Genomic DNA, 16,369 nt, shown 5'->3' with positions numbered 1-16,369 from the left:
AAAGTGACAAACTGCAATACAGTCCTCAATTATGTTCCATGATTCCATGTAGAGAAAGGAAACCACTGAAATGGAAAAATTAAGGAATCAGTGTGCCGACATGAGCTTGACACACCGAAGCTCAATGAAAGAAAACCTGTCAGTCGTCTGTCGGAAGAAACATCAAGCTCGATCAAGTGATGTTAATTACTGCTTCATGTTCATTTGAAGATACAGGCTTGAAATTTTAGGATAATTACAAAAAAATGATATTTTGTACTCGCTGTCCGATTTTACCCATTTACTGATGCTGACAGACAGTTGAATCACTGAAAATGTATAGTGTAGGACGTAAACCTAAATATGGATATTGTAATATCATCTAAATATGGACAAAATTATAAGACATGTTAAGCACAAGACTTGACTTACAGTAAATATATATTTAACTATATGTAATTTGTATGTATAACATATTTCCCCAGGTTTTGCACTTGAGCAGCATCTGTTGCCACATTGCACAAATAGGGTGTTTTGCAAGTCTTTTTCATAAAATATCTACCCTTCAGTGCTTAACAATCTTTCTCCAATTCCTCTAATACAGTGGATGTAGATGATATGACATAGTTACAGTTAGGGAGAAAATAAATATCCCTTAATTAACCTCATTATCTCAAGAGATTCTCCCTCCATCCCCTATCTACAGTATATCCGCTTTATCTTGTTTACCGGGAAACTGGAGCCTCTCCAAGCTGACTTGGAGAAGGTGGGTCCATCACAGGGCCAACACAGAAAGACAGGCAAACATTCACACCTACGACCAATTTTAAATCACCAATTAAACTAGCACACATGTGTTTGGACTGTTGGAGGAAGCCGGAGCACCTGGAGAAACCCCACAAAGGTGCAAACTATAGCCGAGGGTTGAACCCAGAACCTTTTTGCTGCATCACCGTGCCTCCCCAAGAGATTCTCAAAACAACAAAATAAGAAAAATCTTAATGCACAGATAGTTGCAATACAGAGGTCGTGCAATTTAATGCTGAGAATATGGTGTGGTTTCAATACGAGGCAGAGTTTTCATTTTCAATTTTTTTGTTTGTTTGTCCTCTTTCTCATTATAAGCACTGGAGAGTGTAGGTGTATAAATTACCCTTTAATTTGGGCTGTTTGGTGTGGGAGAAAATTGCCTGCATGTGGCATGGCAAAGGCTTAATAACGTCATAAGGATGAGGAGATGAATTTTAAATGTAACTCCATGCACCACAGCTATTATTAAAATGAGACGGTGTGCACTGATCTGAGTGTTCGAGGCTTCGCAGATCCATTATAAATAAATAAAGCCAGGAAATAGGAAATCATTTATACAAACGTTTATGATAATGTTACAGATGCTTGTGTCTAACACTCTACCCAGTTAATGCATAGTATTCTGTGTAATTATGATATGACTCTCTTAATGGGCTGTGGGTGGCATTGAAACGGCGTTCGTTCAGTTAGCAGGTGCTTTTAAAAACAAAAGAAATGCTGATGGTTTGAGCATTTAATATTCATGAATGTTAGGCTTACGTTTTAAAAAGCATTTTTTTTATCTGACTCATAATGGTTGGTTTAAAAATTAACAATACTGATGCAGCAAAACCATGATATCATCCTTTCTTTTGTTTTTTACACCTATTCTTATTTCTTATCTTTCTTGTGCCTCTATTACCCACAATGCATCTCTGTCAATGATTTGGGTGTGTTATGAAGCAGACATCAGGAGTGGCCTACAAAGCCCTGAAGCTCACGTATTTAACTCTACATCTAATGTTCATGTGGATTACATGATCTATGAATGAAAAACAAGATTTAAAAATGTGTACAACAATTTGTGTGTACTGTTGAGTACACACAAGTTGTCTTGTGGCAATAGCGTATTTAAACCATATCTTTGCATTTATTTTACTGTATATAGTCTGTAGTTGGTAAATGTATGTGCGCATTTAGGTGTAAAGAGCTGCCAAAAAAAGGCACTTTAAATGAAAGTAGTAATAAAACTGGTTGGATCATAATAAATGAATTCAAACTGTAGTGCAGTGGGTCATTGCCATAGCTGCATACTTGTACTACAATGGTAGTGGTTCAAAAGCTGTAGTATCAGTAGATATTGTTAATAATATATTTATAAATTGGTAATACAGGATGGTGTAGTGGTAGCAGTAAGAGTGTTACCTACCCTGGTAGTAATGCAGCAGGTATACGGGACACCGCAGGCTAGTGGACCCGTTCCAGAACAATTGTGGTACATGTTGACTTCCCAGTCTTTATACTCTTGACCTCCACAACACTTAAACTGCCGGAGACAAAAAAGAAGGCAGGAATTTAAAAGAAGAAGGGAAGAGGAAAACCGATAAAAAGCAAGAGAGGGAAAAGGATTTGCAAGGAAAAAAAAGAAGAAAAGAGTAACACCTTGGTAGACAAAATTATTTTTGCTGTGCTGGTTTAATTAACCACAATTTGCATGTCAGAGGTCTGGATTTTCATGTGTGTGTCTTTCTCTTTGCCACAGGGAAATATTATGATACATCCGCGGGTGGATCAATACGTTTTTGTGACCAGTGCTCACAAAAGCAGGTGTAGCTCAGGTGCTGATTTTGATCAAGTGACGAAATTTGTAACACTTACTCATTAGGGTTATACCTTCCTCCTGCTCTGTGCACGTCATTGTGCTGCACATCGTTTGAGGGTCTTGGAATTTATTGATCCACCCTCGCATACATATGTATTTCTCAATATAAACTAATCACAAACTCTTCTGATGTCATAAGTGATTAAATTCTCAAACTTTTTGATCACAATTTGGTTTGGATCATTAATGTAGACAGCAGAAAATGGTATATTATTGACACAATACAATCATTATCATTAAAACACATTTCTTTTTAAATAAACTTATTTTGCCCCCTCTTTTCCTTCATATCTGTACTGGTAACATAATAAGGCAAAACCTCAAAAACGCTATATTTGTCTTCTCATTCACTTTAAAGAGCATCAAAATATATTTTCACGTTTCATCTTTTTTTTCTGGTGAGAGGCCTCTGCTATCTTTCCTTCGCCCTCAGACAGAATTTGAAAGCAGCAGACTGAAGAGTTTTCTGATGCTTTGATAAGACTTGCAGCCACAAACAAATTAATACCAAACAACCACTTGTTGATGGCTCACAGGCACAAAATAATTATTTTTTTTGGAGCCATCTCAATCTGCCATTACTTGGAAACCCTTGAGAAAACAAAATATTCTGACTTCACAGGGAGAATAAATGAACTTTGGTAAAACATCTAAAGGACGATAATTATTATTGGATATTTTGAATTTTCATAGCAGCAAAAGTACACAATACAATTATTAGCTAACGTAGTAATGTCTGTGTTCACCAAGTAGAAATATAAAACAGTGTATTAAAAGGATCAATATGACAAACATCTGAGGAAACTTTTCTCAATTCATGTCACTCGAAATAAATGACAACAACCATCTAACATCTCAATTTAGTCATCTCTGTGTGACTTATACTTTCACTGGAATAGATAGCAGCTGCACAGCTGCCTCAGAGAGTAAACAGAGACAGAAAAACCTGAGGGCTTCAGTACGGTATCAGCTCGACTCAGTAGTGACTTACTGAGACAAATATTTTATTGGGAGGGAGAAAGAGAGGATGAGACAAAAGATAAAGAGAGAAAATGAATAAATGAATAAAAATGAGGCTGCTCCTTGCCAGCCAGTGTGATCAGTATGCCGACATGATGCCAGTGTGCCTACGCATTACTCCCTCTTCTTGTTGGTGTGACTCCACAGAGCTGCTTTTCCAGCACTGAGTCAGGACCCAAACTACGGTCACATGGAGGAAAAGCAATTATGATGTGATTAGTGCCTGCAACTATAAGTTCAAAAACAATATGATCATACACCGAGTTACCAGTTCAGTAGGTGCTACTGTACACTATAACACAATCAGTCCGGCAGTGAATCCCATCTTTGTGAAGATCGATGTCATGCTCTGTTTATCAGGCAACTTCAGGAGATCAACCTGAAGCACCAATCTTTCAAAACACATCTCTCCACCCCGTCAGACTACCAAGAGACTCTGTGTGTAGTGAGTGATGACAGGATGAAACAACTTTTTTTTTTTTACTGACTTGGTAAAAAATTCAAACTGTAGTGCAGTGGGTCATTGCCATAGATGCATACTTGTACTACAATAGTAGTGGTTCAAAAGCTGTAGTATCAGTAGATATTGTTAATAATATATTTATAAGTTGGTAATACAGGATGGTGTAGTGGTAGCAGTAAGAGTGTTACCTACTCTGGTAGTAATGCAGCAGGTATACGGGACACCGCAGGCTAGTGGACTTGGTAAAATACAAGTAAATCACGAGAATTGTGACAAATGTGTCTCAATCAAAAGTTGCTTCTGTTAGACCCTAAAACAACGTCTGGCTCTGATGGTGCCACAGATGAACATTTCTTTGAAATTTTCCCACTTATATTTTTCATTTTATCCTGTGATTTTCAAGCAACAGTATTGATGACCAAGACCAAGTTTTTCAGGAAGAAAAGCTTTTTTCAGTGAAACGTGACGTAGATTCAAGACTTGTGAAAAAAAAATTGAAAAAAAAAAAAAGTTTTATGTGTGTAGTTTTAACCCTTGTCAGCAATAAACAACTACGTGTTTATCATGTCACGTGTTCAAACAAAAGTCTACGATCAGTCACAAACGCTGGTTTTCCCCTGTAGAAACTTATAGACCTGGAACCTCCCATAACTTGAACTTTATGAGAAGGTGATCAGTTCTGCTTTGCTTGTTCACCGTCTTTAAACTAACCGGGGAAAAAAATCTGATGTGGTTCATTAAAATGGCACGGACACAGTTTGGACACTTGCAATAAGATAAGACCACGAGTGTGCACGTGTGCTGCACCTAAAAGAGCTTTCTTTTAAAGAAAGAAAGAAAGAAAGAAAGAAAGAAAGAAAGAAAGAAAGAAAGAAAGAAAGAAAGAAAGAAAGAAAGAAAGAAAGAAAGAAAGAAAGAAAGAAAGAAAGAAAGAAGGAAAGAAAGACACACACACACACACACACTCCCAAAGCAATTACAAAAAAAGTGGAAGAGGAAACAAAGAGGAAACTCCACAGCTACCTGATCTCCCTGCAGTATCAGCTGATAGATGAACATGGAAACTGTGCAGGGAATTGCTTTTTCTGGTTTAAATGGCAGGCTGTTTTCAAAATCCGATACCACAAACTTTTTATTGTTCTGCTGAAGACTGATGAAAAGTTGTGAAAAGAATTCACAATCATCATTCACAAAAATAAGCAGTAAGTGGTCCTTGGGGTGGGGGGAAGGAAAGAAAAAAAAAGAGCGGCTGGAAGGACACAGATCAATGTTTCTGTCAGTAAAAAAAATAACTTCAGCGTACACAGACTTTTCACAACTTTTCTTCCCTTATTTTGACATTCCTGCCACAGTTAAATTGCACTGAAGCAATCAGCGGTAACGCATTTGATGATTTTGGAGAAAGCATGTTTTTGCTGACATTTGAGCATATTTTACTTACAAATATATAAATATAAATGGTTGTCTCTGTAAAGCAATGACTGAGAGGATAAGACTTCAGGACAGTGCTCAAATGAGGCCCTGTTTACACAAGTATTTGTGATGTTATTTTATCAACATCTACTGCGTGTTAAATATAGAGCAAGAAATAGAGTCCTACATGGTTAAACTTTTGGTGGAACCCAGATACATGTCATCTGCTGTTGGACTACATCACTGAATAAAACTCAAAGATGTCTTATTTTTATTTGCATATCCTCCAATTCCTCCGATTATTAGTGGACTAACCAAGTAAAAACAAAAAAAGGAATCATACAATATTTTATGTTAAATATTATACATGATATGTATTTAAATGTAAAATACCTAGTAATAAATTGAAACCATTAAGTATTAAAAACTTAACGTGATGAAATCAACAACATAATTTTGTATGCGTATTTGTACATTTTCAATAAAAAAAAAAACACTCACAATGAACATACTAAAATTTGTCTTCAGTTAAATGCCAATTTTAGTACATTGTAAATAAGTATGTTACTAATTGAGAATTGTATTCAAACTATTATTGCATTACAGGCATTATTGCACTTGTAGAAGATAATCTTAAGCAAAGTGGAAATTACTTCCACTAGCCTAATATTTTATATCTTAATACATCACATATAGAGAAATTAAAAATTTACTTTTAAAAAGTAGTACTTACATTAGACTTACTTTACTTCAGAAAATACTAGTGAAAAATACTCTTCAACACAATTAGCACAGTATACCAATGTAAAATTAATCTTAAATCATTATGTTAATAAACCTAGTTGAAGTCTAAAAACAGATTTACATTAAACAGAATCTACAGAATAGGCTATTGGCATACTTCAGGGATGGACGATAATACTTCCTTTATATTTGGGTCTGTCTTTCCAGAAGATATTTTTTTAATTGGATGTGGTATGACAAGCATTCAGTTTGCACTTTCATGCAGTTTGCACTGGTCCTCAGAAGGTTTTCAGACTTCTACAAAAACTACAAACTAGTCAAGGTGGGTTCAAAACGTGTCAATGGATGCGTTGAATTACAAAAATGAGGTGTTTAATACTGACAGAGTAGGACACAGTAAGTATTTGACTGCAGCTCAACAGATGTGGCATTTCTCTTTTCACTATAAACTATAGACATACACAATATTGTATCTTTATTGCTAACTATGACAGGGTGGTTAGCATATCGTTTTTTTTTATTACTAAAAAGCTACACCACTACTGCCACAAATTAAGTGGGAACTTCATCTTACTAGTGTGTAATTTTGGCAAAAAAAACTAGCTCGTCATGATAATGTTCAGCTGCAGAGGATCTACAATCGGACCAAACAATCTATCGCGCCACGTAAATGATGGACTGTTCCTGGTGGTGTTAAACCCGCCTCCTATCTGATGGATGTACACGCTGTGTAAACCAAACTGATCAATCAGGATTTCTCCAGGTCTCAGAGATTAAGCCAGGGGTCAATAACAGACAGCTGGAGTGATGTTAAATAACCTGTGTTCACTATCCATTTCTTAAAGTTAATTACCTCTGATTATATAATTCCACCAAATCACCTTTAACCACATGACAGTCAGGTGGTTAAACGTGAAATAATAAAGGAGCTGTTTTTCCTCTGACTCACTTTACTTTATTGGCCACAGAGGCTAAACGTTTGTATGACTGTAACCAACAAGCCAAAGCATACAGCATGTTAGTTTTACTTTCTGCTGAAGAAATATTTCCAATAAAAACAGCTTATAATAACCCCAGACTTCAAGTACATATTAATTTACGATTACAGATTCAACTTCTGAATTTTATCAGCCCTTAACTCCTTAAAAGGAGAAACTCATCACTTTTCATGTTGGTGGTTAATGTAGTCAGCTGAAGCAATGATTTCCTCACTGCTGCCATATTGACCCATAAAGCTGAATATTGATGACTTTTCCTGCCAGCAGAGTCAGACTAGCAGAGTCTACATGTAGCTGGTTGCATTGTGCGAGACCCTCTGATGCCAAACCCTCAAATCATTTGGTTCCCTTTGCCAAGTTGCTCCCCTTGTAGCATCCAATTGACAACAACAAAAAAAGATAAGCAGCCAGACAATACTGTTTTCAGAGAGCAAAAGACGGGAAAGAAGGTGGTTATTTATAGGAAGCTACGAGTACTGATCACATACAGTAATATTAGCAGATATTGTAAACAACATTTTGAGAAAACTGTCTGTCCAATGTTACCATGTAACACCGCCTTTGCCCACTTTGTTGACTATCCACAACATCCTGAGGATGGTCTGCAGATCACATCTATCCATCTGAGGAAAAAACTTTCATGAATAGTCATGCACACATGACACTCCCGATCAGCGTTAAAAACCAACAAAAACTGCCAATGCTGAAATTCACTGCAGCAGAATGATTCTGTTTCTGAATCTTTTCAGCATCAGATGGCAATTTGAGCAAAAACACCACCAGTCACTGTTTATTATTTGTGGCGGAGTTTTAGGATGGGACTGCTGGCAAATATCCTCTTCCATGGCTAATGCAGCCACAGCTCGGCCTCTCTCTGACACATTTATATGGCTGAAAATCCAACTAAAAATGTATCCTCGTCCATAACGTGCTCTCCACTCTTATTCTGGGACGCCATTTTCGCGGTTTGTAATGTAACTAGTTTCAATACAAAAGAACAAAGTTTTGTTTTGTGTGGCATCGAGAGTGGCCCCCGGCGATCCATACAGCTCAATTAGTTTTCCTGCCACTTTGTGGCAGACATCACTGACATCACTGCTTTTGTAGCTACTCCCAGAGGCCCAGAGAAGTTATTAAGAAATTTATTACATCAACACTGATTGGATATCCAGATATGGAGTGGATTTTTCTTTTAAAATTCACTCCCTTTATTTTTTACCTAAAAAAAAAATAAAAGCTTGTAAGCATTTTGTACACTGGGACTTTTTCATTTTGGGCAGTATGTGCCCCTGTAGATGACAGAAGAGTTAAGAAACTGCTGTATACACACTCTCATTACAAAGTGAGGAACTACTGCTGCTGCTATTGTTTCGGTGGTATTGACATCTTATCTTTGGTTTACACCGTATGAGGCTTTGTGCTTTCAAACTGTGTTCAATATGAATGGGATGATGCCAATCTGATGAAGAGTTTCTCTTTGGTCTGAATTTAGGCTGGTGGGTCTTAAGAGGTTAATAATTTGGGTCTCCAGTATATTTCTTATCTGCCAACTGACTACAATCTTACTTTGACTTTGGAGGGTCTGAAGATAGAAAGTGTTATATGTTGTATAGATTGCAAAGCCCCCTGACACAGTTATATTATTTGTGATATTGGATAAAATTTACCTGATTTGACTTGGACCTCTCAGATAATCATCTGTTAGTTTTGAAACTGCATAAGTCATCAAAGCTAGAATAAGATTCAGATGTGGTTAAGTTGCTCTTGGTGGCTGCGGTCCTACTTTAAAATGCAGGATAACAAAAGATGTATCAAAACTGTGTACATGCTCCAAAAGTAAACTTAAAACATCTCAAATAACACATGCAAAAGATGAATACGTGTTGTACATTTTTTTATTGTATTTTAATGGACACTGACACAATCTGTGTGCTTTTTAATGAACAGAAAATTGAGTTCACTGAAAATAAAATGAGTGCCTGTGCGTAGAATTGTTCTGTCTAAATGCCCCTAATATATCCAGTGATGAATCCCAAATTAACTCATAAATATGCAAATTCACTTTTTTGTCTCAAACAACCACAGAGACCTGAGGAAATGAAGTGCTGTCTGTCCAAATTACTGAATTACTTTGTTGTTTGCAGTGCTGAAAGATTTCTTGGTACAGTATACGCAGCAGAATCCTGCGCTGCAGCGTAAATTATCATCAATAAATGGAAAGAAATATTTGAGCTGTTTGGTGTTTATGAAACGGGGTGTCTGCAGCTGCTGAAGTTTCCTCTAATAAGGGAAAATTTAAGCTTCTTGCAATAAGACACTGCAGTAGTCAATATTATGGCTGAAATTTGTCAAGTGTCAAGTAATTGTGTGGGGAAAAGGCCCTCCCTGTCTTCCACAGTGTTGAGGACAGAAGCAGCCATTGCAGGTGAATGATCACAGCTCCATTAAAGAGTGAGGCGCAGTGAACGGAAAGGCCAGCTTGAAATTAACTTTATACAGGATATGATGTGACCACTCACTAATACATGAATTAATGTTGTGCCTCAGGTTGAGGTTTTTCTTATTTTCTGCTGTTGCTCACCTGAAACACTTAATAATTTGACAGCATGATGAGAAAGCTTGCAGGTGGTCTTTGTCACTGGAAACACAGGTAAAGTATGGTTCACACTAAATAGCTTAGGGTTGATACCAACAATCATTATCTAAGTCTCATTGTGATGATTATTGTCTCAAATAAACCAATAGATATTTAAGATAAGAAAAAGCCACAAATCCTCTGAAATTAAAAACCGGAAACTGGGTTTCTGTTGTAAAATGACGTACTTCTCTCAGTACACTCACATATACGTGTTAAGACTCTTTCTTGTATAGTACTTGAATATCGATATATTAAATATGATATAAAAAAAGTAAGTGTTTGTGCCACTTGGAAAACAGCGTATGACTGAATGACTGCAAATAAATTATCAGAGTAGTTGTAGATTATTTTTTGGGTAACAAATTAATCAATACATTTTTTTCAGCTTTAAACACCTTCATTCAAAGTGCTGCACAAACACATTAAAAGTGTTTATACCCGCTGTGAAAGGTCACATTCAAAGGTGAGGTGAAAAGTCACAAAAGTAGCACCCATTTATGCTAATAACATAATGCTAACATAATAGCATAATTGCTCCTATTAGCAAAAAGGGGTGAGACGCTGTGAATTGTGTAAATGAGGATAACAACACACTCTCAGGCAGTCTTTCTTCAAAGGCATTCATGATGTTACGCTTAGTTGCACACATAAATCAAATCATGCCTGCCAATCACTGCTGCAAAAGTTGTATTTCAGGAAGTTAAAAAAATGTTTTGGTTCAGATGCTGTTCGATAACAAAAAGCAAAGCACGTAGGCACCTGTTCAGGCTGTCGAGGTGTTTTCCACCAAAACTTTTCCACCTTTCTTTGCTGCTGTCATTATCTTTTACACATGAAGGTGACGAGTCCGATTCAAACTTTGAAAAACCTTGAGGGAAATATAATGGATCAAAAGGAGAGGGAGCCACATCCAATGAAAAAGGAAAGAAGCACACACATGGACCGCTTCTACGACAGGACACAAAATGAAATTATATATTTTTTAACATATTTCCTGTTCATTTTACATTTAACCACCTGGCACTTTGCAGGAAAGGCTCATCCGACCTGTTCAAACTACCCAGAAAATTATTCAGCTGACAATATTCAGCAGGAATGATTTTTATCTGTGAATCACTTGTCACTACCTCATCTAAAATTCCAGGCAATCCATGTTTTCCACTCTGAATATCAGGCTGTCCAGAGCTTAATAACACATTCAAATATGAAAAAATAATCTGTGATGTTCTACTGTGCAGGTCCATGCTCAGTTTATCTCAACGCACACATATACACACAATCAGTGCGAGCTACTCTGACTGTTCACATGCAAACACACACACAGAAATCCTTTTTTTCCATCTTATATGATGTGTCCCCATTTATTCAACACAAACACAACAGTGCGGCTGAATCTAGGCCACTGTGCTCACAAAACACATAAATCCACAGGCTCCTATTAAGGTGTGAAAACAGCCTCAATCCCCAGCACGTTTTTCTGATTGTGTTTTGTCCTTAAAAAAACCCCACAAATCTCTCCTACTGCCAGACACTTGAGCCAGCCAGCAGCAGCTGAAAAGGGGGAAATAAGAAAGAAGCTTTTCTCACTTTTACCAAATGGCTTTCAAACACCACTGAGGCAATGCTTGTTGGTATCAAGTTACAGCCCACCACAGGATAAATCTGCTGCCAAGCCAGAAGACCCTCTTTTGTTTGTGCCGATGATGAAGTGAAATTGCTTTTGAACGTGACAAGCAACAGGTTTGTCAAGCTGTGCTGATCTCTGACAGAAAGGCATGCTAAAATAAATATGGCCAAGTCAGGTTTCTAAGATTTTGCTATGTCAAACTATACAACAACTATTCCTGGCAGAATAAACCAGGACGGATGTCTCAATTGTATTTCTTTGGGGCTGTGAAAACATCAAATACATCACTGTTGTGTTATCACCTTAATACGGAGAACTCGTCAGACAACTGTTTACTTACACAGTCATCTGATATGAAGCATACCAGCACCAAGGTTGAATTGTTGTAGAATTTAAGTTGTATTTCACTTTACTTTTTAGCTCTGTTCCTGAGGGAAACATTTGGCTTCTAAACACTTCACAATGCGTCTGCCTGCCATTTGGCAGTTTTGGCCCAAAACAAAACATTCAGAGCTGTGAGCACAACCAAAACAGTAAAGTTGCTGGTTGCTGGTGCCTCAAACCATGAATAAATCATAGAAAACACAGAAATCGTTAAATGTGATATAACTGTTGTCTTAACTTTCACAGAAAATGTTCAAAGGCTGTCAGATACGGCAGTCTGTAAATGTGTAAAAGTTCTGACTTATTGATTCAGGTTAAACAGTTAAACAGCGGAAAAATTTGTGTTGAGGCAGGTGATTCATCCTGCCGCACAACAGCCAAGTAAGCACTTCTGAGGCCTCAATTTTCATTTAATCAAGAGACAATGCTGCTCCAATGGTACAGGTGTTGGTCAAGGCCTGTGGCCTGCAGACTTAAGGAACATGTGTCTTCTCTCCTGTGCTTATCAGAGGAGTTTGTTGCAGGCCTTCTTAGTTTCAATATGTGATCAGTTAGCTGTGTGCGGGCACTGCATCCCTGTGTGCTTCCAGAAAAGAGGTCTTTGGCGTCTGGCTGTGTTTGTGTGGCAGAGTGATGTGCTCTGCGAGCAGGTGCACAGAAACGGCTCTGAACACTCCTGATTATTTTTGGACACAAAAAACACGCAGCCAAGTGGATGCTCACAGCGTGTTGGTGGAGCATGCTGTCCCCCCCATAAATCCTAAGCCTTGTACCAATAAACAGGTTTGTTGTCTGTGCTGCAGTGCATTAATGCACATTTCAAAAGCCAATTCAGTTTTTTCATATTTGAGATTTGATCACAGGTATGTTTCTTGTCAGATTACAGGAAATAAAGAGTGACATAACCTTACCTTCTTCTGAACAAAGTCCATGATGTTCTTGAAGTCCAGGTCGTCATAGTAGTTGACTATGCCCTTTCGGATGTTCTTGTTCAGTAGTTCCACTGTCTGTAAGGAAGGGAAAAAAAAACAGTTAGTATGTGTAAATGAGGTGGAGGAGGTCATGTTAGCAAGCTCATCCACAACACAGCTGATCTACAATCAGCGTGTCAAACAAGCAGCTGTGGAGAGGAAATGCTCTGATTAGTCAAGGTGACTGATTCACCGAACTGGAATATAAAAAAAAAATTGTCAGTTTGACAGCTCACATCTGTCAGTCTCAATCTGGTGCAGCGGTGTCACACTAAGCTAATGCATCAACCTATCCAGAGACTGAGGATAAATATTTATAACTAAACTAAGAAAATTCATTGAGAGCTTTTCATTTCATGTTTTGATAAAGGTAATGGTTCATTGATTTCACCAATTTCTCCACTCTACTTTTTGTTCCTGATATGATAAGGATTATTTGAAACTCTGTGAAAATGGGGGCAACAAAGCGTTGAGTTTTTCCTCCCTGTTTACCTCTCACGGCTCTGTAATTTTTCTCTTTTGACCTCAGATAAAAATGAAAGTCGCACAGACTGAATTTTTCATTTAATTTCTTTTCTTCCTCCCTTGGATATATCAGGTCCTCACCATAAATCTATAGGGGCAGGGCAAACACATTTAAACCATGTGCAGATTTATGGTCTACTTAGGTGCTTCTCTGAGGCAGAAGAAAATGAACGATTATTAAAGAATTTACCATAAACTCATACGGTATTATCACCTTAAATATTGTGTTCATAGAAATTGGATGAAGAAAAATAAATTAATTTATATGAGAATCTACTCTTACAGCCAAGAAAAAGAAATCGTATTAAAATGCACACATTTCTCATGCACTGGTATATTGTTTTCATCTCAATGTAAATGATACAAAGTTAAAATAGGAGAATGACAAATGAGAAGTTGGGTCTTTAATGTGTTTTAAATATAAGTGCTATTATGAGACTAAAATGTACGGTTATAATGTTGATAATTTAGCTTTTCTTTTGATGGACATAAAATACAAAATGGGCCTTAATACCTTTAATGTAACAGTCATGTAAATTAGATGATTAAACAGCTTAAAAAAGATGAAAAGATAGACTGATACTCAAGCTTTTCCCCACAGAACCACATTCAGGTATTTATTAATGAGAGCCTTTGAAGAGGGAAACTGACGAAATTAATATCTCAGCAGAGGACTGATGGTATCACACCTTCATCGTTACATGAGTAGCAGTAATCCTCTACCGGTGTCTGTTACATGAAATCGTCTTCATATCTTCAGGTGTGACTAAAAAACCCTCCACATTCATTCAGCTATCTTAATAACCATAAACTGCAACACGTCTTTTCACACGTCAAAGGTTTTCATTTGACAGAAATAATATGAAGTATTTTAATGCCTCCTGCACAATCAGGCATAACATGGTATTCATGGAAATGAGAAAGACATAAGTAAATTTCCTTTATATAACTCAATATCACAAATTACACATACCGCTTAAAGCACCTTCAGCCTTTGAACCGCCAAAAACACCACAAACAGACACGTAATATTTTGCTCTATAGAAGTATTTTTTTTTAGCAATACATCTCTATATATAATATATAATATAATATTTAAATTAAATTAAAAAAAACATAAAAAAATGCAATAAATCACACATCTAAGGACAACATTAGACATGTTATTCAGCACATTGTGCTAATTCCACATCCAACAGGAACAAATCAGATAAAGAAATAACGGCAACCACAGTGAAGGGAACAGTAGCTCTCCTGCTTGTTTGGATAGAAATTTAAAGCACTTTCATGCAGTTGTGCATTAGAGGATTAGAGACTGTTTCATAATACCAGTTCAATAGCCTACTTTATACGGTACACCGTAAGTAAGTATATTTTGACCACTAAAGGTAAAGGAGAGACAATTCATTTATATAGCAAATTCTTATTTATATTACACACTTAAGGAGATAGCTTAGTTAGTATTGGACAGCAGTTCCTGTTTTCTTAACATTTAAAAAGGCAAATCTTTTAAGGTGGGAATGTCAAGATAACATATGTCTTGCATTAAATTATGTTTCATAAAATACACGTCTGATACACTGACTTAATATTGTGTTGATTTCTGTCAGTTTCCAATAATTTCAGCAGGAAGCGGTTCACCTAAACTGAAAACGCTTCTGCCTCCAGCAGCAGATGAAGACATCTTAACAAAATGTTCTTTATTTTCTGTAAAATCTGGTCTAGTCATTTGGGCTAATTGCCTCTACATTAGAGAATACATAACATAAGTCAAATGACTATTTAAGGTGTTTAAACCATATAAAGCCTTTCTGTTCTGTCTTTTTTTAATACAAAGTATTGATCAGAACTTGTTTCGGAGGGAGCTGCTTCTCTTGTCATGACCGCAGACAAACAGTTGATCATGCTGTGTCCGTATGTTCAGGAACATTATTAGGATTTTATTGCAGGGAGGGTCGCGATCAAAAACTGAATGCTGGGATACAAAGCAAGACAATACGGGAAATAAAAAAGAAGAACATTAAAAGGTGCAAAAGCCAGAGAAAAAACACATAAAAACAGGTCAGGGACGGGGGTTTATGACATTTAAATTTGAATCCTATCCACTCTTTGAATTGACTGATTCCGATACTGTCCCAGTGTAAGTTTCATGTCATGTAGCTGATGATGGCTCATTAGTTCAGAACAATTCAAGTCAGTTTATTAATATCTGACAGAATTAAGACAAATCAGACAGACTTCACACAATTAGGCCGCTTGTCTTTAGTGGCTTAGTTGTTTGAAGAGCAATTAAACAAAATAATTTAAAAAAAAAAAACCTTAGAGACAACATTAAGCCAGAACAACACATTAGGAGACCTGCTGCAGCATTTTTGTACAAACTACAACAAGGATAACTGTTTGCAATAGTCCAACCTCAAAGTACTAAAAGCACAAATGATCTTCACAAGGTCTTTAAAGGAAAGGAAGGGCCTGACCTTAGCTAAAATGCTTAGCTGAAAGAAGCTGGCTTTGATTGCATATTTAATCTGCAGGTCTGACTTAAAAGAAGATTCAAAAATAAGACCCACGTACTTTACATGAGGTTAACAGTGGGGTGTGACAGGGCAGAGACAGGATGAACGATTATCAAGTGACACTGCTGGTAGGTGAGACAGATTTAGACGGATCTCTGAGATTGAGAATATTTTTGTAAAAGTCCAGTTTTAACTCTAGCTAAGCAACTTATTAAAGAATTTACAGAAAAGGCAGCAGGAAAATTCAGTACATCTGAGTATCATCGTGATATCAAGTGATAGTCAGTGTTGCGTATTTTAAAAATAGACCCAAGAGGCAGCATATTTAATTTAAACAGAACTGGACCCAAAATGGACCCTTGAGGTACCGCAGAGATCAGAGCGTCCAATTCAGAGTCGTCATCCATGTTAACAGAGAAT

The 16,369-nt window shown here is 36.9% G+C and overlaps 1 protein-coding gene across 1 annotated transcript in view; it reads right to left on the bottom strand.

Moving 5' to 3' along the window:
• tspan15 (tetraspanin 15) overlaps positions 1–16,369 on the bottom strand; it is a 31,598-nt gene that overhangs the window by 6,295 nt on the left and 8,934 nt on the right. Inside the window, exons 5-6 of the mRNA XM_069693700.1 lie at positions 12,849–12,944; positions 2,198–2,314 (exon numbers count right to left, since the gene is read on the bottom strand). Coding sequence (XP_069549801.1) covers positions 2,198–2,314; positions 12,849–12,944 — 213 coding nt within the window. The remainder of the gene's footprint in view (positions 1–2,197; positions 2,315–12,848; positions 12,945–16,369) is intronic.

Source organism: Brachyistius frenatus, unplaced genomic scaffold (assembly GCF_029030835.1).
Source record: "Brachyistius frenatus isolate BFR_SWC_R1_liver_20210118 unplaced genomic scaffold, ASM2903083v1 Contig_15, whole genome shotgun sequence".
Taxonomy (NCBI): Eukaryota; Metazoa; Chordata; class Actinopteri; family Embiotocidae; genus Brachyistius; species Brachyistius frenatus.
This window is presented reverse-complemented; position numbering and strand designations above follow the sequence as displayed.